At 44.3% G+C, this 22127-nt stretch overlaps 1 protein-coding gene across 1 annotated transcript in view; it reads left to right on the forward strand.

Moving 5' to 3' along the window:
- Positions 1-21500, forward strand: part of STON1 (stonin 1) — a 22152-nt gene extending 652 nt beyond the window's left edge. The window contains exons 2-4 of the mRNA XM_057385789.1: positions 9521-11440; positions 16649-16851; positions 17224-21500. Of these exons, the coding sequence (XP_057241772.1) occupies positions 9535-11440; positions 16649-16851; positions 17224-17298 (2184 nt within the window). The 5' untranslated portion in view covers positions 9521-9534 and the 3' untranslated portion in view covers positions 17299-21500. The remainder of the gene's footprint in view (positions 1-9520; positions 11441-16648; positions 16852-17223) is intronic.
- Positions 21501-22127: the final 627 nt, after the last annotated feature.

Consider the following 22127-nt stretch of genomic DNA (forward strand, 5'->3'; position numbering starts at 1 on the left):
TTTGCCTTTGCTCAGGGGTGCCCAGGACTCTGAATCCCGGCGGAACCCGGCGGGGTTTGGGTGCCGGGCATCCTTCTGGATCGCGTTCCCATGACTTTTGCCTTGTTAGGGAGGAGACTGGGGCAGCCGAGGAGTGTTTTTGTTTAATACTCGAAGTGAAGTGAATTCCTGGAGCCTTTCTCATGTTTTCTGGTGGTTCAGCTGCCGATGTTAAAGCACGCACGTAGGGTGACGCTGTTTGAAATCTGTGCCGTGAATGCAGGCGGGGCGCAGGGCTTTGGGCAAACAGGCGGAGCGGATGGAGGATGTGCTGCCCAGGGCTGGGGTGATGGGAATGAACTGCCCGTGCGGACCCCTGGTGCAAACCGCGGGGATGGGGTGTCAGGGACAGTGCAAATGAGGAAAGGAATGCGGGGAGTGTTCACTGCCTGSCTTTAGGTGAGTGCTCGCTCAAGGGCGGCTTTGCAGTCCGGTTTTTTGTAAAGTGTGGCTGCTCCGATTCTGGTGGCAAAAAAGTGCGCTGAGAAAACTGCTGACTAAGCTCTTTTAGGGACCCAAGTGAAAGTGAAGTCACACAATTCTATGCTTACAGTGTTTTTTCTGTGAGGTGGAGAAACCCTGAGCGATTTCTCTGCATACAGGACAAAGCTTTTTTTCTTGGGAGAGTGGTAATGACTGGCTGGGGAGSAGGGAACAGAAATTTTGGAGCCTGAGGCTTTTAAACATGAGCTGCTCATTTTGCTGCTAACTCGCTTTGCCCTGTCTGGGGACTGAGACTCTTCTGGAGCTGTAAAAGWAGGAAAAGCAGGAGCTGAAGACAACACTTGGTGTTGCCTGGTTTTGTGCACCGAGAGCACTGACAGGGAGAAAATGCAGTGAGGGAAGGTGAGCGTGCTTGTCTCTGTGTGAGTGCAGGGAACTCAGCAGTGAGCTCTGAAAGCAGCAGTGGTTTGTTCAGAAGGGAGCGTGGCCAGATATTGCAATTACCTGATGTGGGAGCTGTGAATCACAGCCCTGGAAATGCCTGCCCCAAGGCAGGTCCTCCCTCATCCTCGGCTTGGATTGTTTTCCTTSTGCCTCACGAATATGCAATAAGCGYTGTTTTCTATCACTTTCAAAGTTGTTGGGTTTGTAAGGTCAGTGGCCCGGCTCGCTGAGCTCTGAATAGCCAGTTCATGTGGGTTTGTGAATTAATCCCGTGTGTGGGCATTAACTCCCAGGTGAAATGCCCCTGTGCACACCGATAGGGATGCGCTGTCCCTGTCCTGGGCAGTGTTTGTGTTTGGGTGAACAGGAACCCTCCAGGCCACCGCTCCTTCTCTTCTGGTTTTGATTGGTATAAATATAAGCTGAGTCTTCTGCTTCAGAAAGCCAGGCTGCCCACACATCTGTCTTAAAAGGCTTTCGGAGAGGAACCCAAACGAGGCTTTTTTTGGTGTCTGTGTAATGAATTTTACTTTCTGACACGACTGTCATCAGTTGCTATTAAAAATGCCTCTATCCAAACAAACAAGGATTCAGCTGGCACACCTTCTCCTTAGTGCTGGAATTCCTGTAAGGCTTTAGGGCAGGGGGAATGGGAGTATCCTACAGCTGGGTGAGAGTTGTTTGTCAGGAACTCTTTCTGATAACTATGGGGCAGTGCTCTGCAATTCTGATGTCATGGGTCAGACTCCGGGAGGGCGGCAGCGCTTGTTTGTTGGGGACTAAAGAATGAGCTGCTTTTAAAGGCAGATATAAAAACTGACTCAGAACCAAAGCTAAATTAGAAAAAGAGGGGGACTATTATGTTGTTCAGTGAATGTGCTAAATACAGTATTTCTGTTAGCTTTCCTACCTTTTATTATTCACTCAGTGATTAGTGGCAAGAGTTTTGAAGAGCTCTTCTGTGCTGTGTRCTCTTTGGGGCATTTCATCCCTCCCTTCCCTTGGACACTGCAAACACCAGCAGAGGACCAGACTTAAACTTTTTTCTGACCACAGCCAGCTTAATATTTTGAGATGTGATCTGTGTGCCAAAGCACTCAGGCTTTTTTTTATTTATTTTTTTTTTAATCCGGAGGAGTGCTTAATCCTAAAAAAAAGGGCTGTTGCTATTACAGAAGTGGGACAGCTACMCACCCATAACTCCATTTCTGTTGCTTCTTAGCCCATTATAAATCTCTGGCTCTGCCCAGGGGGAGGAGAGAGAGAGGTTTGGGATGTTAAAGTGCTTGTCAGAGCCCTCCTCAGAGCTGCCGTGACCAGAGCACTTCTGTGGGATGTGCGTGCRTTCCTAATAATAACATGTTTCCTAAACAAAATTACAAATTGCTTCAGTAGATGCAGTAACATTCCATTAACTTAGTGACCTGCAGAAGCACTGCGAATATAAATAGATTTATTTTCCTGTCTCTAGGCCAGAGCTTTTTTTTTTTTTGTTTTGTTTTTGATTTAAGAACCCAACAAATCTTCTGTACAGTGAGATGTCAGCTGGCATCAATAAACAGTTTGCACCAGTCCCTACAGTCCCTTGGCTCTCCTGCCTATGGAGTGTGAGTTGTGGCATCACTCTGGTGCTGCTGAGGAGCAGTGAGATTCTGAGGATAAAACAGAGCCAGCCCAGTGACTGTGGGGAGGTGGAACACGTGTGTGCACAGTGAAGTGAATTAAAATTGATTTACCTGTCTTGTCTATGCAGATAAGGGGAAGAAATTAAGTRCAACAGCACTGGTCAAAAACCAATAATCTCCAGCTAAAATACATTGAAGGATCACAGGTTTGCAATGAGCATCTTCTAAAATTAAAAAAAACAAATTCATTTTCACAATGCACAGCTCCGTGTAACTGTTTTGCTTTGAGAAGATGAAATCACATCTCACATCACACCTTGAAATCACAATCCTGCACACAATGATGTATCTTAGAAGGCACTGTGGTATCCAGAAAGGGAGCGAATAAAAAACACTGAGTAGTTACTATTGATTTCATCAGGCTTTCTGTTACTTCTTCTAGGAAAAGTGAGCTTTCTTCTGTTAAAGATGTTCCCTAAAACATAGAGAACCATTTTGTGGTTCTTAGGATCGAATCCAGTTCTGATTTGAGCTGGTAAGAATGTTCCTGCTGTCTCTGATAGCAGACTGTGTCCTCCTGTGGGTTGTCCTGGCCATCCCATTTGCCAAAGATGGGGCACAAGCAGGGGTACCCCCTGTCCTGCCTTCTSCAGAGATGCACAGAACCACCCCGAGGTGTGTTAGTGACACCTGGGACAGTCTGCCACCCTTCTGAGACAGGAAATGTGCCCCCTGACCAGGAAAAGGCTGCACACTGGAGATGGAGCTCTGCTGGGTGTCACTGCAGCAGCTGACTGAGAAAGCAGAGCTGGTGTACCCCAGAAAGACACTCACACTTGTGTCAAGTACTGCTGTTTGCTATTAAAAAAAATTACTTTTAGTTTATTCTATTTAGTTTATGCTATCCCATTTGACAGTTTTGTTCCTGATAACAAGCTTTGTAAAAACCCCCTGGGATCAGTGGCAGTACAGCTCCCAAGTGGCCGCATTGTCGTGATTTTTAAAAATCTCTCCGTTCCTGTAGAAAATACCTTTGGTTTTTCCCCATAAAATCATCACAGCACTTCAGTAAAATGTCTCTGRGCTTGTCTGCCTTGATTTCYATTCCCCACCAAGGCAAGAGWGCAGGATAAAGCTGCAGTGGGTGAKCTGTGGTGGTGTGATGCTGGAGYGGGGTGAGGGAGGGTGTGGGAACCGCAGCTCTCTCTGTGCRGGGACAGCGCTGGAGCTGATGCTGCTACACAGGATCAGTCATGCATGATGTTCTCTTGTGTTTTCCAGGCWGCTTTGGGATGACTTCACAGCTGAGTGGTAGGGAAGGCCTCCCAGAAAGGCTCTGGACATGAAAAAGAGGTTTTTTTACTGTGTGAAACAGCTGAGGTTTGAGTGGTTATTCGTGGCAAAGATGTTTTGAGTAGCTGTGCTAAATTTTCATGTAAACTCTCACTCTCACCACCCAACCTCATCCTGGTGTCATCAAGAGGAGCTGCTTCTTTGGGGGAGACCCACTTGAGCTGTATCTGAGCACTTGAACAGTGCCCAGAGATGTGAACTTGGCTGCTTTTCTTTCCTTTTCCATTTGGCAGCTTCGCACAGGTTTTCCCTGCTGTGTGAATCCCATGCCTGCTCACAGCCTGTAAAGCATGAGGAGTGGCTCTGAGAGGCAGAGGAGCTGGAATTTCCTCCACCTRCACTGTGCAGTGYTGTAGGATCCCCCCAGGCTGCTSTCTGGGTGTGCAGGGTGCTCAGWGCTGTGYYCATCAGCYCTGGATCCTGTGGAGRGGAGTCCCCACCCCAAATTGTGCCACCATCCTCACCAGAAAGAGCTTCAGCCTCTGCTCAGCCCTTTTCCCTGCTGAGGAAAGCGAGTGTTGTCTCTGCTTTGGAGCAGTGAAGTTTTGTGTTGATGCCCTCAAAAATGTCAATTTTCTCCAATTTGCAGGTCCCACCCCCTGGATTTGTGACCCCCAGGGATGAGCAGCACTCAGAGGTGTTTGCAGGGCCTGCCTTTGCTCTGGCCATGTGCACACTGTCAAAAGCTCAAAGCTTTAATTCCTCTGGCTCTCGGGGCCAGGAGTAGGGAGCTCCAAATTAAACAGATCAGCTGCAAGCTCTGAGCTTCTCGAGCTGTGCCTGTGCCCAGACACAGAGTAATGTAAATAAAAGGACACATCACACTTTGAAGTCGGTGTATTTTTTACTATTACACCAGTTCCTTATGTTCTAAAATGAGTAATGCAGTGGGAGGCTTAATCCATGTCCCAAATACAAGAAAATGCCAAGAAATTCCTATTTCCCTTTAGCTGTGGCTTTTGCTTATATCTGTTTCAGACTGGATAAATGGTTTTTTGTGTATCTAGGATAGAAGAAGCAGAGTTAAATACAAGTGCAGCCATATGTAGTATCAAAGTAAAATTTGAGGCAAATCAGCATAAATCAAGCAGGATTTTATGCAGAAGTTGAGCTTCAAGTTTTTTTTTCAGAGTTAAGTAATAACCAAAACAGTGACACAAAGAATATGGCTGCAAAACAGGGAGATAAATCTGCCATGTTTTACTTGGATATCACAGGGGCTTAGAGGCGTTTAKGGTATTTTATGTTCCATATGTGCTTTATTGCTTAAACTGCAGGGAGTTTGTACTTCCCTGYGAGACTCCTGCGCTCTGTGCTTGAGGAATTGTCTCTGTATTTGTACAAGAAACACTAACAACTCCTGTGGTTGTGGAGCAGCTTCCCACGGCGTGCACAGGGTGCAGAGCTTTGCATTAAAGTTCTGTATGTGACAGACAGCCTTGTTCTGGAAATAAAAGTGACCTGGAGCAGTGTAAGGTCCGGAGCTCTGCCGGAAGGGTGGAAATAAAATGAGCAGGGCATTGTCCACAGACAGAGCAGCTCATGTAAGGAGCTCAGCTTGTTTTGGAGGGGGTTATTGAACYCTTTTGTCACACTGTGTGTACATAGAACTTGAGCTTGAATTAATTAATGATGCTGATATTTACYCAGTGAAACCTCACGGGGCAAGTGGCACACATGAGCTACATGCTGGGGTGCTGGAAAGAGATTTTGTTTAGAGGATATGTAATTTAACAGTTTGGAATCCACGCTGGCCTCTGGAGCTGGAGAGGGGATAAGGAATGTTTTTATAAAATTCTCCTGTTGTGTGTGATGGGAATGTGATTGGTGTCCATTAAACACTGCAGTTTCTTGCTTTACCCTTCGCAGAGGGAGGTGTTCCCCTGCCGTTCCTCATTAGCTGACCCCGAGCTCCTGCAATATTTTAAAAGAGGAGCTTTGTGTTCAGATCAGCAGGGGAGGTGCCCCAGGGCTTTAACTGGTGCCAGATGTTGGGAGCGGGGTGTGCCGTGGATTGCAGTGCTGCTGCTGGGAGGAGGTGACACCAGGACATCAATCAGTGTCCTGGGGACATTGCTGGTGTCACATCAGCATCCTCACCTCGCTGAGCACCAGGTGTATCTGCATTGAAAATACCAATGCCTCGAGTTTCACCTCAGAGTAGGAGTTACCATCAGTGTTCTGTTGGGAAGAGGTAACAGCATCCCCGACCAGGCACAAAACCTGAGCCGTGTTTTTGCTGCAGATTTGATCTGGGATTTCACAGGACCCAGTGCTGGCTGCAGCTATGAAATCTCTCAGCAACAGGGTAGGGTTTCTCTTCCTTCCATCCTCAATGTATTAAAATGAAGAAATTAGGCTGCAACTGCGGTTCATTAACTGCTGAGGGACTGTGTTAATCTGATAAATGGGGAGATTGTTTTCAGGATGAATTGAGATGAGTTGCCAACTCTTGAGTTCAATGGAATTAATGCATCTAGGATCAACTGATATTTCAGCCAGCTTTTTTATTGGCAGTTTCAGTATTCTAAAAATGGCATTTCCTGCCTCATATCTGAACAAGATCCCACACCTGCTTGTAATTTAAATATTACAGGCCACATAACTGTGTGATCAATGGTGTCTCGCATCGTTTTCCTCTTACCCAAAGCAGTTGGGTCACATTTATGTGGGTCCCGTGGGGGGCCTTTACCTTTTGGGAGCAAAACACATCCATCCTGAAGCCTGAATTTACTTCAGTTTCGAGGAAGAACATCCCAGCTCATAAGAAGGAATTCGGAGCATGGTTTAGGACAAAATAGAACTCGAAAGCATTACTTTATTGCATTGTGAAGGAATCAGAGAACAGTGATGTGAAGCAGCACAAGACTGATKTTTTCTTTTTCAGTACTAAATGAATGGTGCTATCCTTAAGACAGAAATGGGTTAATTTCCTTTTATTAGCATGACATTATACAAGTAGCTTGTAAAAATCCATTTGAGCTTTTTTTTCTCCAGTCCCAGTGGTCAGTGTTGGGGATCAGTGAGGAACACTGGAGGAGCCACTATCCACTTCAACGCTCCCTGCATGTCTGCTTTTGCTGTCATCAGTATCTTTTTTCTTTTAAAAAACTGCCACATAACTGCAACAGCAGCACAAGGTGAAAGGTGCAGCCTCTGCCAGGAACACCGAGGGTTTTGTGGCTGCAGAGGAGAGCTCTGTCTGGGAAAGTGTTTTCCTTCATTGGCACTTACTGACCAAACTGAAATGTTTGGCAGGTGGAGTTCAAACATCTTTTTGTTTTGTAACGGGAAGGAAACCTGCCAAATAATCTGCAACACTGKGTTTTAAAAAGTGGATAGGAACAGACATAGGGGAAAAAAACCCGACCATCTGGGAACAATAAAGGATGCTGAAAAACTCCATTTCTAACAAGAAAGGGAAGCAGTCTGCAAATGTGTTYTTTATTGCAAACACCCCATTTTATGATTTCTGTTCCATTGGTGCATCTCAGTGTTGTGTGATCTGCCCCCTTAGCGTGGCTGGGGTCACCCTGGAGGGTTGTGGCATCATCCCCAGAGSCCCTCAGCAGAGAAATGCTTCTCTCCCATCCACAGCGTGTTTTATTCTCTCTCTGGCCATCACTTCTCTCTTGTAATGCCAGAGGAGTTTTAATGGCAGCCTTTGAGACCGTTTCCTGATGCTCTCTTGTCTACCAGGCTGCTCCAGGAAAAAGCCACTCCCCCAGTTAACATCATACAAGCTGCTCTTACAAAGGAGGCTTTGAAAAAAAGGGCTGAAAACTTGGAAACTTCAGATCTAGRAATAATTAATGCTGAAAGAGCCATGGTGGCAACCAGAGGGAGAGGAGGAGGAGGGTATGATATGGGAGGAAAAAATGATGACCAAGGCAGRGACCAAATAACAGTGATTTTTCTTTCCATTGCTGCATTTATTATGATGAAGTGATTGTGTGGGTGAAGGGGACACTGGTAGTTGTGTGTRTCTGAGCTATGACAGTAATTTGTACTTGTTTGCTCCTTTTTTCTCTCTCTCTCTCTTCCTGGAAGTGGTGAGTAGAGTGCTTATAAAATAACKTGCATAGTGCAAATATTTTTCTGAACAGAAAGGTCAAGAGTTCAAAAGCGAATGAAGGAGCAGAGTCCTCCTCCGCTGCCTCTCAGCCTCAGAGCAAGCAGGCTGTGCCATGGGTTATGGCATGTTCTTACCAGCCACAAACTGCCCCAGAAATCACAGAGAAATGGCAAAAAKGATGACTTGTAGCACCAGATTTCACTTGGCTGAACCGTGACRTGTCCAGAAGTGAATTGTTCGCTAAATGTAACCGATGAGGAATGGTTTTGTGGTGATGTGGTTCTGTAGCACTGTTCAGTTAAACAGCCTGACTGTGGCTCTAAGTCATCATTAGCTGCCCTTCATTAACAGAGGAATGTCTGTGCAGGTGGTTTTTGTCCACGGGAACTCCGCCTTCCTTGTGCTGTCAGGCAAACAGCAATGTGTTCTGACAGAACCAGAGTAACTTCCTGTCAAATGAGCCATGTCTCTGTGTGTCCCGTGATGTTTCATTGTGCTCCATTCTTCCCCAGGCAYTGGCAATTTTTTGTTTGCTCCCTCATCAGGCAGGAGCAGTGGGGAGGAAATGCTTTGGGGACAACATGCCCTGCAYGAGGATGCAACGAGCATTTAAATTTCAGCGCATAATTTAAAACCACGAAGGSAAGATTAATGTTTTACTGGTTGCAGTCCTGCTCTGAGGACATCCAGCTGAGCCCTTCACCAAAGACACTTTGTTTGATGAAGTGYAGTTTATTAATTGGTTTAAAGACCTGTCCTTTTTCCAGGCCAGCAGCCAATTCAGTGCTTGGCAGATGTGAGTGTTGTTGCTTGGCCTTGACTTGTGTTTCATCAGCGTTTTGTCTGCAGTGGAGGTTTGCAGTCTGCTCTTCAGCAGGAGTGTAGGGCTAATTTCTTGTTTATAACTTTAATGCCTTTCCAATGCTTCCTTCTAACATGTCCAGTCTCTAAAAAGCTGAGACTGGGCTGAAGGAACTGATGTAAAGGGATTCCTGACAGGCATCCAGGTTTTGCCCTGATGGCAGCAGCGTGTGTACTTTGCCATCAGCACTGATCTGCTACAGCTTTCCATCAAAATAAATAGGATTATTTTTTAGTATTTATAGTATTTTACAGTATGTATAGGATTTTAGTAAAATGCTGTTTTGTTTGACAGGGGAAGGAGGGGAAGCCCCCCAGAGCAGATGCCCAGCACGGAGAATCTCTGTCCATATTCCAAATTATGCAGAAGCTGCAGAGAATTGTGTTGTGCAGCATGAAGCTGAAAGTACCATGCAAGCAGTGCTGTGCTGCTGTGGGCATTCTGCTCTCAGATTGAGAACCTCTCCACAGCAGATGCTCCAAACAGCTCACAGAGCATAGAACTCCCTTCATCCCAGCCTGGGAGGACACTGGGACTCATGGGCAGTTTCTCTGTTTCTACACAGCTATCTCAGATTACACACATAAAGCAAAGTGCACTGGGTTTGTGAACTGCTTGCAAACTTGRGCTTTGTGTGGTTTGAGTTTGATTTGAATCCTGTTTTTTGTTTCTCCATAGATGGCTGGCGAGTGATGTGTTGTGCAAGTGCCTCGAGTTTCCCCTCCAAGATGTGTTCCCCAAATCCAGCAAACTGGGTCACCTTTGATGAYGAGCCTCTCTTCCAGTCGCCTCAGAAGCTGGTTGACAATCAGAGCAGTTGCAAAGCAAATGGCCTCAAACTCAACCTGTCTGGGGTTCATGAGCCTTGCAGCCGGCCATCCTCCACAGGCAGCACTCCGCTCTCATCCCCCGTGGTGGATTTCTACCTGAGTCCTGGGCCCCCCAGCAACTCTCCACTTACCACACCGACCAGAGACTTCCCAGGAAACCTGTGCTTTCCAAAGCCTGGGGTTCACATGCTCTACCCCATCCCTGAGTGGTCATCAAATGTAAACCCTCCCGCATCACAGACACCCAGCAGCCTTCCCCCAAAGCCCTCATCCCATGATCCAGCCTCRCTCTCCAGAGCAGCAGATGGAGGAAGCCCTAACCCAGCAGGGAGCTGTGAGGAGCAGGCTCCAGGACACTTCCCCTATTTCCACAGTGACTGTGCTTTTTCCAGTCCCTTTTGGAAGGAGGGGTGCTCCCTCAGCTCATCGCCTGCTAACGTGAGCGTGCACAGGAAGGACAGCGTGCTCGACAGGAGCCATCCTAAAGACAGAGAAACTTGTCACGATCAGAAAAGCCTTAACCAGGGCTCCTTCAGCTACATCTGTGAGAGGCTGGAGCACCTGCAAGCCGACAGCTGTGAGGCCGTGGARAACCCAGCCATGTCCAGCACCAACGCATGGCACAAGCTCTCCCCCACCATCCCACGCAGCCTCTTCAGGAGCCGGMAATCAGAGGGGTGGCCCTTTATGCTGAGGATTCCCGAAAAGAAGAACATGATGTCATCTCGGCAGTGGGGCCCCATTTACCTGAGCATCCTGCCCGGAGGGGTGCTGCAGATGTTTTACGAAAAGGGCCTGGAGAAACCTTTCAAGGAGCTGCAGCTGCAGCCGCAGTGCAAGCTGTCCGAACCCAAACTGGAGAGCTACAACGTCTCAGGAAAGATCCACACGGTGAAGATTGAGTGCGTGTCCTACACGGAGAAGAGGAGGTACCACCCCAAGGTGGAAGTGACCCACGAGCCSGAGGTGGAGCAGATGCTGAAGCTGGGCACCACGGATTACAACGACTTCACCGATTTCCTSGTGACGGTCGAGGAGGAGCTGATGAAACTTCCCGCTGTTCCCAGGCAAAAGAGGAATTATGAAGAGCAGGAGATGACTCTGGAAATCGTGGATAACTTTTGGGGGAAGGTCACCAAGGCAGAGGGGAAGCTCGTGGAAAGCGCGGTGATCACGCACATTTACTGCCTGTGCTTTGTGAATGGAGGTGCCGAGTGCTTCCTCACCCTGAACGACCTGGAGCTGCACAGGAGGGATGAGCGGTACTGCCAGGAGGAGCAGGAGAAGCCATGGATTGATATCCTGGAGTGCCACTTCCACAGCTGTGTCAGGGCTCAGGAGTTCCAGCAGTCGCGGGTTATCAAGTTTACACCCCCGGATGCCTGCAGGCTGGAGCTGATGCGCTTCAGGACACGCTACGGGGGGCAGGAGCTTCCCTTCTCTGTCAAGGCTGCAGTGGTGGTTCAGGGGGCCTACATCGAACTTCAGGCTTTCATAAACATGTCTGCAACTGCTCCCTCTGGKAAATACTGTGAAAATGTCATGATACGCTTTCCCGTTCCCACWCAGTGGATCAAAGCACTTTGGACCATGAACCTCCAAAGGCAGAAGTCCCTAAAAGCCAAAATGAATAGGAGAGCGTGCCTTGGGGCTTTGCAYGAGGTTGAGTCTGATCCCGTAATCCAAGTCTCGGTTGGAACAGCGAAATAYGAGAGTGCCTACAGGGCTGTGGTGTGGAAGATTGACAGGCTTCCAGATAAAAATTCAAGTAAATAATCCATGCTATGAAATGATGGGCTTGGGTGTTGTCTGCACTGGGTTTATGCTTGTGTTCCTCCAKCAGCTCTCGTGGTTGGGGTTTTTATCTGTGCAGTGCTGTTGGAAGAAGCTGGAGTCATCTTTTAGGGGAAAAAAGAATATAGCCTTAATAGTTTTTTTAAACAACGCTTTCCTAATTTCTTTGATGGACTGTCAGCTATTTTAAATGTGCAGTATCATGAAGGTAGATCTCATCATTCTCAGTAAAGCTCAAATCTGTAGTAAGACAGAGAGAAGGGTTTATGCTTCCTGTGTACCAGCTGGGCAGTGGATGGGATGGGAAGCAGAAGTTGGTTGATAAAATGAGTTGTTCACCCAATATCACACAGTTAATTGAAGAGGTGGTGTTGTCACTGCTGTGCCTTGGCTTTCTGGCATCATTTAAGAGATGGCAGGTGTGATACAGAACTAAAAGGTGCTGTGGTTCAATTTGCTGTGCCTTTGCAAAGGCTGATTTCTATTCCCTCTCTCATGGGTTTGTGCACTGAGATTGTACCTTCATGGCAATAACTGCACTGACAAAAGATACCTCCCACTTTATTCCCATCTCTTTCTGGTGGTGGTACCTCAGTGAGAACTTGTAGCAGTAAAAGCTGCTATGTTTTTAACTGTGCACATGGAAGTAGTTAGTTTAATTTAAAGACAAAAATATTACTTGTTGAAAAAACAAGATATAAATATTTAGGTTTAAAATTCCAATTTTTAGTCACGTTACCTGTACCTTTCTAAAGACAAGGTACTTTTCTAAAGGATAAAAAGGAGGAATACAGGATCCTGCTTCAAGTTCTGTAGAGTGAAGGCATTTGATCCTCTGCTTTATCCTTTGCATTATGTGTACCTGGGGCTTTGGGAATCTGTGCAAGACAAGGGCCCTGCTAAAGCATTTCATGTGAATTATCGGTAAAATCTGTACTTTTAAGGAGGGATAAGTGTGTGTTACTGACAAATGGATTGTCCTAGTCTTGTATTATCCTAACTGTCTGGGCTAACTAACTCTTTAAAATGTCCAGAAAAGATAAAATCTTTTTAAATCCTGGTTTCAGGTATTCTACTGCTAAGCCAGGACTAATGGTGGGAGAAGAGAAATGACAGAGAGAAGGAAGATAAAGGGAGACAKCAAAGAAGCAAGGGCTGGGGAGGCTGGAAAATAGACAGGGAGGGCACAGGAGCTGATGGAGAGGTGTGGGAGAACAAGCAGGGCAGAAAAACATTCTTCAGGTCTTCAAAATCCATGTCCTGTGCTCTGGGTTTCAGAGATCTGCACCTTTCTGCTGTGACCCAGGCATTTTCCCAAGGCTTCCAGGACTATTTGGGTCGCTTTTAGTATTCTTTGCTGTTTAATGTCGGTTTGCTGCTGTAAAATCAAGTCAGCAGCGTGGACAATTTTAAAGGAGATTATAAATCCTCCAATGTCCCTGCAGCTCTTTCACCTGAAGATTTGATGTGCACAATTAACTTCAGATTTAAGTTATTTGAAAGTAAAAATTGTTTTTCTTGTGGCGTTCTACAGCCTTACATTATTTTCTACAAGTAGCTTAAACTTTTGACATTTGAATAATTCCCYTAGCTGAGATCTGCAGAATCATTTGTCTCTGTGAAATATTCATGAATTTGAAAGAATATTTTTGAGTAATACTGCCCAGTCAAATTTTAAACCTCTTCATCAAGTGCTCTGTACACAGTTTAGGGTTTAAAAATAGAGCTGTCCCAAGGAGYGCCAAAAGTCTGGAGACAGTCAAACTAACAGAAATATGTAAACTTTCATAATGCTTTTACCGCAGGCGGAAAAATATGCTGAGGATTTTGCTTTCAAACAGCCTTTGTCCAAGGCTTCTTAAAAAACAAAATAAATAAAGGGAGGGAGAAGATTGCCTACAGTCATATTGTGGCTCCATTTATAGACATTGAAATATGTTAATATCCACTGGATTGTACTAAAGCATTTTCCTGTTAAAGTGCTGGCCAAGTGAGGTTGAGAGGAGCTGCAAGAAACACCAGACTTTTAAAAGCTGCCTATGCCTGTTCACATATATAGGTGTCGAATTTGCAGGCAGAATTTCAGCATTATTTGCAAAAAAAAAAAAAAAAAAGAAAAAAAAAAAAAAAAAGAAAAAAAAAAAAAAAAAAAAAAAAAAAAAAAAAAAAAAAAAAAAAAAAAAAAAAAAAAAAAAAAGGAAAAGAACAACAGACTTTGAAGGGCTGATCAGTGATATTTCTGCAGGTTTAGTCTGTGTTTGTGGAACTGGAGCTTTGTGTAAGGAAATGAAGAACATGTTATGATTTTAGCAGTGTCAGCTGCTTCCCAGGGAGTTCCCAGGGAGCAGGGGAGAGGCTACACTGCAAAGCAGAGCTTTCCTCACTTGCTGTGTCAGTCTGAGCCCTGTGCTGTTCCCTGCTGAGACACTTCCATCCCTGTTCCACTCCTCTCCTTCCTATGCTCTTCTCTCAGCAGGTCAGTAAATGTCCCCCTCTAACCATCCTAATGTAAATCTGTTCTCCCTAATTGTTTATGTTTTCACGTTCAAAATAAGACTTTCAGAACTGGACTTAATTTGGCAAAAATAGAATTCTTACATAACTGAAATAAGCAGTACATTATTTTGGCTTAAACTGCTTTGCTACATGAGCTTTTCTCACATCCAGGTATCTTGAATGATACTTTTACAGGTGACTAAGGGCTAAATGGTGTTAATAAGTGCAAAGATAGATTAATAATTGCTTTTGAAATGCTGTGTGAAGGCTAAGTGATATTTGGAATCTGGTTTCATASTTTTACTGATCTTTTGTTTGTTTTGACTTTTTTGTTGGTATTCTTTGGAGAAAGAGCAAGAATTTTAAATGTTTTTAGGAAAKAAGAGCCAGATTTTCAGATTAAGGCAGACTAAAGTCTCGCAATTCACAGAAGTCTTAACAAGTTGCATAGACACATAAAAAAGTAGAGGGTTTCTGTCTCCTAAGTTAGATAGTAAAAGCTCAGTTATCTCCCCAAATCATCTGGCTGCCTTTCACCAGTGGTTCAGTTTCATTGGTCCAGGTGCCCTGTCTCCAGATGACCGATGGGACACATTTTGGATAGCTGGGCTTCAATTTGTCACCTTGCCTGTGTCAGGGCTCTGAAAGTGTCACCTTAGCACACTGTGCCTCCTCCAACCCACCTGTCCTTCCACAGCACCACCTTTTCTCTCCTGCTGGCCAGCACCTGGCTTTTTCAGCATTGCAGTTCCTTCTGCAAGAGGATTTTCTACACAGAGCCTCTCTTTCTTCCTCCAACTCCAATGTAACTAACACAAGGCCTGGGAAGCAGTGGTTTCATGGAGCACAGAAGACAAGAACTGCTCAGTTTTAGGTGAAAATGAAGATGATGTTCACAGTCTCCCAGAGTGTTGGTCATCTGACAGCTGATGGGAAGAAGCTGCTCCGTGTTTCTAGCACAGCCCAGCTGTGACAGAAGAATTTCTCCACAAGTGAGGGGTGAGTATCTCCCTCTGACTTTGGTGTTAGTACAAAATGGACTGGAGGCACCCCTGTGCTTTAGAAAATGCAAAAAGGTCCAATGGAGGCTGCTCCAGAAGACACAAGGCAGTAGCTGTATCCAAATCCCAAACTTATTGTCTCTGCCTTTGCAGGTTCCCACCTAAGGAAAAGGAAGCACCTGAGAATTTACTGCATCCTGGCACCAAGCCCACCTGATGGGTGTGAGGCAGCTGGAACACAAACCCAGAGCTTTCCTGAACAGTTTGGTGGTTCTGAATCACAACTCTGCCATGTCCAGCAGGAAAACCTTCAGCACTCAGYCCAAGGCTCCTAGGAGCAATGGAGATGCATTTTCTAATTTATTTTTGCCTTACAAAATGCCTGTGCTGTGAGCCTGTGGATGTGGAATATTACCATGATTTTTCCCATGGGATGGATAAAGCTCAGTTTATGTTARCTCCATCTTCAGTGTGTCCTTCATTCTGATAGGAAATTGATTCCTGTCACCAGAGGAAGCCAGTGCATGAAGAATGGGACATTTTTTCCCGAACTCGGAGATTCAGTGTAATGGATGAAAACCAAATGTACACTGCCAGGCCTGCCTTTGATAAAATACAGCCAATCCTTTCTCTGCTTTTTTTATTTGTATTTTTTTTTTCTCCTGCCTACAGCCAAAGCATGGTTAGTTGTCTATGCTGATGATTAAAATCCTGGAGAGAAGGAGAAATGCAGAATCGCTACATTTTGCCCTGAAGAATTTGGAGAGGTTTCTTTTCATTGTGTTAAATTGTATGATCCTGCTTTCACACACACAGCGAGGGCTGACTCTGGTTTATTTGGGAAGCAGGCTTTCACCTCACTGCTCCTGTGTGCCAGGGAACACCCTTATCACTGCCACATGTAAGGAATGCTAAAGCCAGCAATCCTCAGGATCATCCCTAGGATGATTAAAGTACTTCAGAATATGCTGCACAAATCCTTTGTGACTCTTACACCATCACAGTTATTTCAGCAGTAATTTTCTTTTTACAGGAATGGGGTATGTTCTGTGCCAAGCTAGAYAGGGACTCCAGGTAGCCCTTATCCTGGCAGGTGGGATGTGTCTTGTTTGAGCAACACTCTGAGCTGCACCTTCATCTTCCTGCCGTGGGCATACTGTAATAAATGATGGGACACAAGATAGCTGCAGTGCTTGAAATGAGCACTGCAGTAAAATTTCTGCAGAAGAGAGCTCTGGAAAGGGAGATTATTGGGCACGGGGCAGCATCTCTGCCCTGGCTACACTGGGACCTTCCAATTTTTATTTTTCTAAGAGAGTAAGAAATGCATTTTTAATGGAAACCCAAGATTTTGTCAGATAATCTGAATTTAGCAACAAAGCCTTAAGTTTGTAGTRTTCTTCTCTCAATGAAAAACTGAAAGGATCTGGTAAACCTTGTGTAAACTRATTTGTAAAATTGCAATGACTGTGACAAGTGTGCTGAAGCGGACAAAAAATGAATAAGGGRCCACCTTATGCCCAAGTAACAAAAGATCATAGCTAGAATAATCTATGTACCATGACRACAGCCCTGTGTTTCTAAAAGATAAAGCTGTGCTCTCTTTCTAGGAGATGAACCTTACACTGCAAACAAAGAAAAGATAATTCACCAATGGTGTGATGGTTTTCTCTTTCTTTTCACAGGTTTGGATCATCCCCACAGCCTGTCCTACAAACTGGAACTGGGCTCRGACCAGGAGATTCCATCTGACTGGTATCCATTTGCTACTGTCCAGTTTGTAGTTCATGATACCTGCGCTTCAGGAACAGAAGTGAAATCCCTGGGCATAGAGAGCGATCTCCAGCCCCAGAAACACGTGCTGCAGAAAGCTTTTTACAATTGCCAGGTATTCTCAGGGCTATGCTTTCCCTGTTTTCCTCCTCTTCTTCCTCACTCCCCCATGAAGCATTTGGAAAGCAAATGTGCTTTGTATTCTAAATATATCTTGCATGTGCTTTTGATAATGACTTGGAGCAAAAGAATCATTAAATAATAATCCCTTTTCTGATCAAATATGAGGCTGAAAAATAGAACTGTGAATGCAGCTTTGCTTTTCCTCAGTTGAGCTATTTTTGGGAGTAGTGGTTTTGAAAACTGTTTGGTTCGGAAGTATTTTGATTTTGTGTCAAAGCTTTTTTCTATGCCATTGTGCAGTTCACACTTTCASTGTCCAATAATTTGCTAATTCTACCTGCTGCTTTTTGTTTTCTACCTACAGGTTGAAATTGAAAAAAAGTGGATTAGGCTTGATGGAGAAGACCCAGATAAGGCTGGCAACTGCCTRATGCAATGAAAGAGGACAGGAGGCACTGTCACAGGATATTAGTAGGAATCAATTTACATAGGAAATTCTATTGTTAGAAGAAGCGCAGTGACCTAGTTTAGGGTAAACATGGTCATTGAATTTTTTTTTAGTGTTTATGGGTTTGAGTCGGTAAATCAGTGCTCATTTGACTGTGTTCAGCTAAATTTCCTGTCATGGGAGTCCTGGTGTGAGTCAGGGCTGCAGGATGTGAGCACTTCATGGATCCCAAGGTGTTATTTCCCTGTTGTGGGTCWGTCACTTATGAATGATCTCCTACTCCAAATTGAAACCAAGTGGCACTACTCAAAGGGTTCACATCACTTGGATATAAAATATCTGTAATAAAGGCTTCCAGTGCTTGTGTGCAGACCAGCACTTGGGTAAGGTCCAGCAGGACCAATTACAGTTTTTAGTGCTTTAGTTTGAAAACTAGAGTCCCTCATGTTTCTGCTCCCCTTCATGTATGTGAAAGTCCAAATAATATTCTCAACAAGAGCCTTAATGAGCTGGAAACTGGGTGATTTCATTGGCAAAAAGAGTCCTCTGCAATAATATCCTTTATTTTTCTGTGGCTGCAGCAGTTTCCTTCTCACCACTTTATAGGTTCACTCAAAGTAATCTCTTGGGCAAAAAAACTCCACATGGCAGATGTGATTGAAGTTTCTGTGCCCAGCATTTGACAGTTCTTTTTCACTACTGTAGCAAGATAAGGGGGTGGATTCTCAGCGAGTGTAAATCAGTACGGGCYCATTTCATCTCAGGAGGCTTTCAGAATTTACACCAGAGGAGGTTTTCCCCCACCAGCTGGAGGAAAGACTGGTTGCTGCTGTTTSCTCTGTGTCTCCTTTAGGATTCAAGTTCCAGGTGTTGGTATGGAAATTGCAGGAGCTGAGGCTTTGAGTAACCAGACATGCATGGGAAGGGAGATGTTTTCATGCTACTGGCTCTAAAGGCATTTTCCATGGGGAAATAATGSAGGAATGGACTGTCACTAGAGACATGAAGCTGTGATGCTTCATCAGGCAGCCTGAGCTACTAATCACTAATGTCAATGTGTTAACTCTGTTTTCAACAAACAATTGGCCTTTAGGGAAAGGCTYTAATACTTCCCTTCAGCCGTTATCCTCTTTGTCATTTTCTGCAGGCTGTAATTCCAGGTCTGAAAAAATAATATAAACTTTAAAAATGCTCATGGAACCTCCTTTTTTGTTTATTATTTTTGGCTGCAGTTTTCCTAAAATTATTCTTACTTCAAACTAAAATTAGTGGAGAAGAAAAATATAGTAATGCACTGCCTCACTTTATATTTTCTACAGCTTGTAACTGTTTATATGAACACTGTGTAAAAATACAGATAAATGGTGTTCCCCAAAAGTAGAAATATGTGGGATATACACTGAGAAAATTACCAGTCTGAGGAAACAGAGGACCATAATATGAACGTAGTTCATCATCATAAACTTTCCCCCCTATTTGGAAGCTGAGAATGAAATGGGTAATAGATTCTACAGTAAGTCCTGAGGGCAGGTTTTTTATGGGTATTGCATTGCCAAAGCCCCTGATAGGCTATTATAGTATTTGGGCTTCTCTATATATTCCTTTTTATTAGCAGATTATATTGTTATAAATCTAAGCAAGTGCTGGGCTATAGTAGTGATCCAAATATGTCTCAGCTGTTGCATCCTCTGTCTGTGTTTTGACTTGAGAAGCCATTAGCACCTTCAAATCATGTTTGGTGTGTTTTATTAATATTTAATTTTGGTTTATTTTCTGCTCAGCTGAGCTAAGGGGCACAGTGTGCACCAGGGCAGTGTTTACACTTGGCAACATGGAAAGCTCTGCAGTTTGCTGAARTCCATGGTTGTACTACAGCTGTGGTATTTATTAACCTCTTTGCTCAGTGAGGTRGAGGAAGCACAATATGTGTTGCAAATACCTGCAGTTTCCTTTGTCTGAGGCTGTTTGATTTGCATTAATATAGCTAATTCAACGAGCCTATTCACTGTGCTTGCTCTCCAAAGCCTGTCTCACCCAGCTGGCCCCCATTCTTCTGTTTTTAAGAAGGAGGAACCTGAATAGCTCCATTCCATCTCTCTTTCACCTTAGGATCTCCATTCCCACACTCAGCTCCTGGAATGGGTACCTGGTGGTGTTACAGAAACAGTGGCTGTGTTTCTCCTCTCAGGTGTCTGCTGTGCCTCAGGATGTGTTTAAGGAGCCTGTGCAGTGTTGACCCTTCCARTACAAACTGTGGTTTGGAGAGAGTGGTCTAAATAATGAATTACACCTTACAGGTCTCCATTCCTGCTAGTGAGTTGTTTGAAGGTGTTATGGTGCAAAAGATCACTCAGACTTACTGAACTCATTACCATAAAAAGGTCAAGCTACAGCTTTACCTGTGTAGCAAACTCTCAGATTTTCATCTGAGGCTTGCAAGACTTGCTGTTAACTTTAATCAGAATTGGATCAGGATCACAGGGAATTAATTCAATAGAAATATTACTACACTGAAAGTTACTCTGTTTAAAACATGGCTTTCAGTTTAAACTTGATAATTAGTGCAGCCTAAGGCTGAATAATTGCCCTGTTCAGTCTCACATTGATGTTTACATGCCTTGATGTCAGAATATGTAAAAATAGGCTGCAGTCTAGCAAAAGAAAGTTTGAGTTGTCTGACTTCTCCCCCCATCAAATTCTGACTTCCTCTTCTTTTGCCACATGTCAAACCAGAAACACCCAGGCTTCCCCTTTCTTCTGCAATGTCTCAAGCATAACCCCCTGAACAAATATTCTTAACTTTAAGACTCACTGCTAACATTTTCCATGAAAGTTACAGCAGCTGATAGTGAGTAAACGTATGGGCTTTGCATTCTTTAGAAATCTGGGCTATAAGCAGTCTAATTGTAATTTTGGGGAGGGGAATGGAGGTCAGGAACTGTTGCTGTAAGCTGCTGTGATGCTCAGTGTCCAGCTAGCAGAAGGACTGGAGCTTTAAATAACCCATGAGGTATTGGATGGTGTGAGAAGCAGGTTTCACTTGTGTCTGATCTCTGCTTCCCGCAGCGAGCGCCTGCAGCCGCTGAAATGATTTCAACTCTCTGGGTCTCTTAAGATGCTGACATTTTGCTAACATTTACTTCAGGGCAGTGTTTAGATATTATCTCTGTTTCCTTYACAAAGGACCAGCAGGGTTTGGGATATTTTATATTTAAAACAGAAATCAATGAAACAACTATTTTTATAGTGTTTTTGCCTTACTTACCGAGTGTCGTRTTTGCTGAAACCGACAAACTTTATCTTTACATTCATCTTTCTCATACTAATTGTATTACTCCAGGTAAATGGTACTTGATGTAATTTTGGATTCAAACACCCATTGAAGTCAATGGAAGTCTTTTAACTGACAAAATGGGATCTGCATCAAAGTCTCTAAGAATAAAAGAGAGGCACAAAAAAAGAAGAAGAAAGGAATAGTGGTAATGGTATGTAGGTGATTTTTTTATATTAGTAAGAACCCTGCAATGCCTGCTTATTCCAACCAGGAGAGCACAAAAGATAGGAAAAGAGGTGCTCCTGGATGTCACAGCAGAAGCTTTGCAGWGATTGGGAACAATGGTTCTGTTGCYTYTGGGTGGCAGCTCTGGAGAGATGAGGATGATGATGCACTCCATTGAACCTGATACCAAGCCACTGTCATCCTTATGCTCCTTGCTTTGTTTTCCTCCAGATTCTGTATTGATTGTCCAAAAGTATTTTACATCTGAACACATGTTTTTCACATGTTATTTTTGGTTGTGTTTATTTTATCTGGCAGACTTCTTAGCTGCAGTATTGGTGTCTATACTTTTATTTTGCATTTATTTGTCTTTTTGTTACTTAACACAGTAACTAACTGCTGCAGTTAGTAGTTCTTAGCAATAATTTTCATAACTCCGAGGCAGTGCTGTTACTCCTAATGGAAACTATAATTTTATTTGGGTCTTTTGTCAGTATAAGTACAAACAGATCATGCTGATAATCTTGTAATAACGTTTTGTAGATTGCATATTGATTAAAAAAAATAAAGTTGTATTTCAAACTAGCAGYTTCTTGTCCCTTCACTAGAAATTTATCAAGCTAGTTTTGAATTTGCAAWAATTAACTGGTTGATCWTGATCATCAGGTGTTGCAGCTCATYAGAAAGAACTGTTCTGCTCTGTGAGTGGGGAAGATACTCCTCATAATAAATAGAGCTGGTTGCAGAAAGCTCAGCGATGCACTGTGTTACATTTATCATGGAATGGTTTGGGTTGGAAGGGACCATGCAGTTCCAATCCCCCTGCCAGGAAGGGACTGTTTTCACTGGGCCAGGTTGTGCAAAGYCCCATCTAGCCTTGAACACTTCCATGGTTGGGGCATCCACAGCTTCTCTGGGCAGCCTGTGTCACTGCCTCACCACCCTCAYGGTAAAGAGTTTCTTCCTRACATCTCATCCAAACCTGCCCTCTTTCRRTTTAAAGCCATTCCCCYTTGTCCATCACCAGTTGCTCTTAGCAGCTTTTWGTAGCCCCCTTTAGGCACTGGAAGGTGCTCTGAGGTCTCCCTGGAGCCTTTCTCTTCTCCAGGAGAACARTCCCAGTTCTCTCAGCCTGTGTTCAGAGGGGCTCCAGCCCTCSGAGCATCTGTGTGCTCTTCTGTCCCTTCTCTGGACTCGCCCCAGCAGATCCACGTCCGTCTTCTGTTGGGGGCCCCAGAGCTGAATRCAGCACTCAGGGTGGGGTCTCACAATGATTTATGGCAGACCCTTTTTTGCCTTATTTTCATATCAGTAGTAACCT

The sequence above is a fragment of the Malurus melanocephalus genome, unplaced genomic scaffold, assembly GCF_030028575.1.
Source record: "Malurus melanocephalus ecotype Western Australia unplaced genomic scaffold, MMel_1.1 scaffold_867, whole genome shotgun sequence".
In the NCBI taxonomy this organism is placed as follows: Eukaryota; Metazoa; Chordata; class Aves; order Passeriformes; family Maluridae; genus Malurus; species Malurus melanocephalus.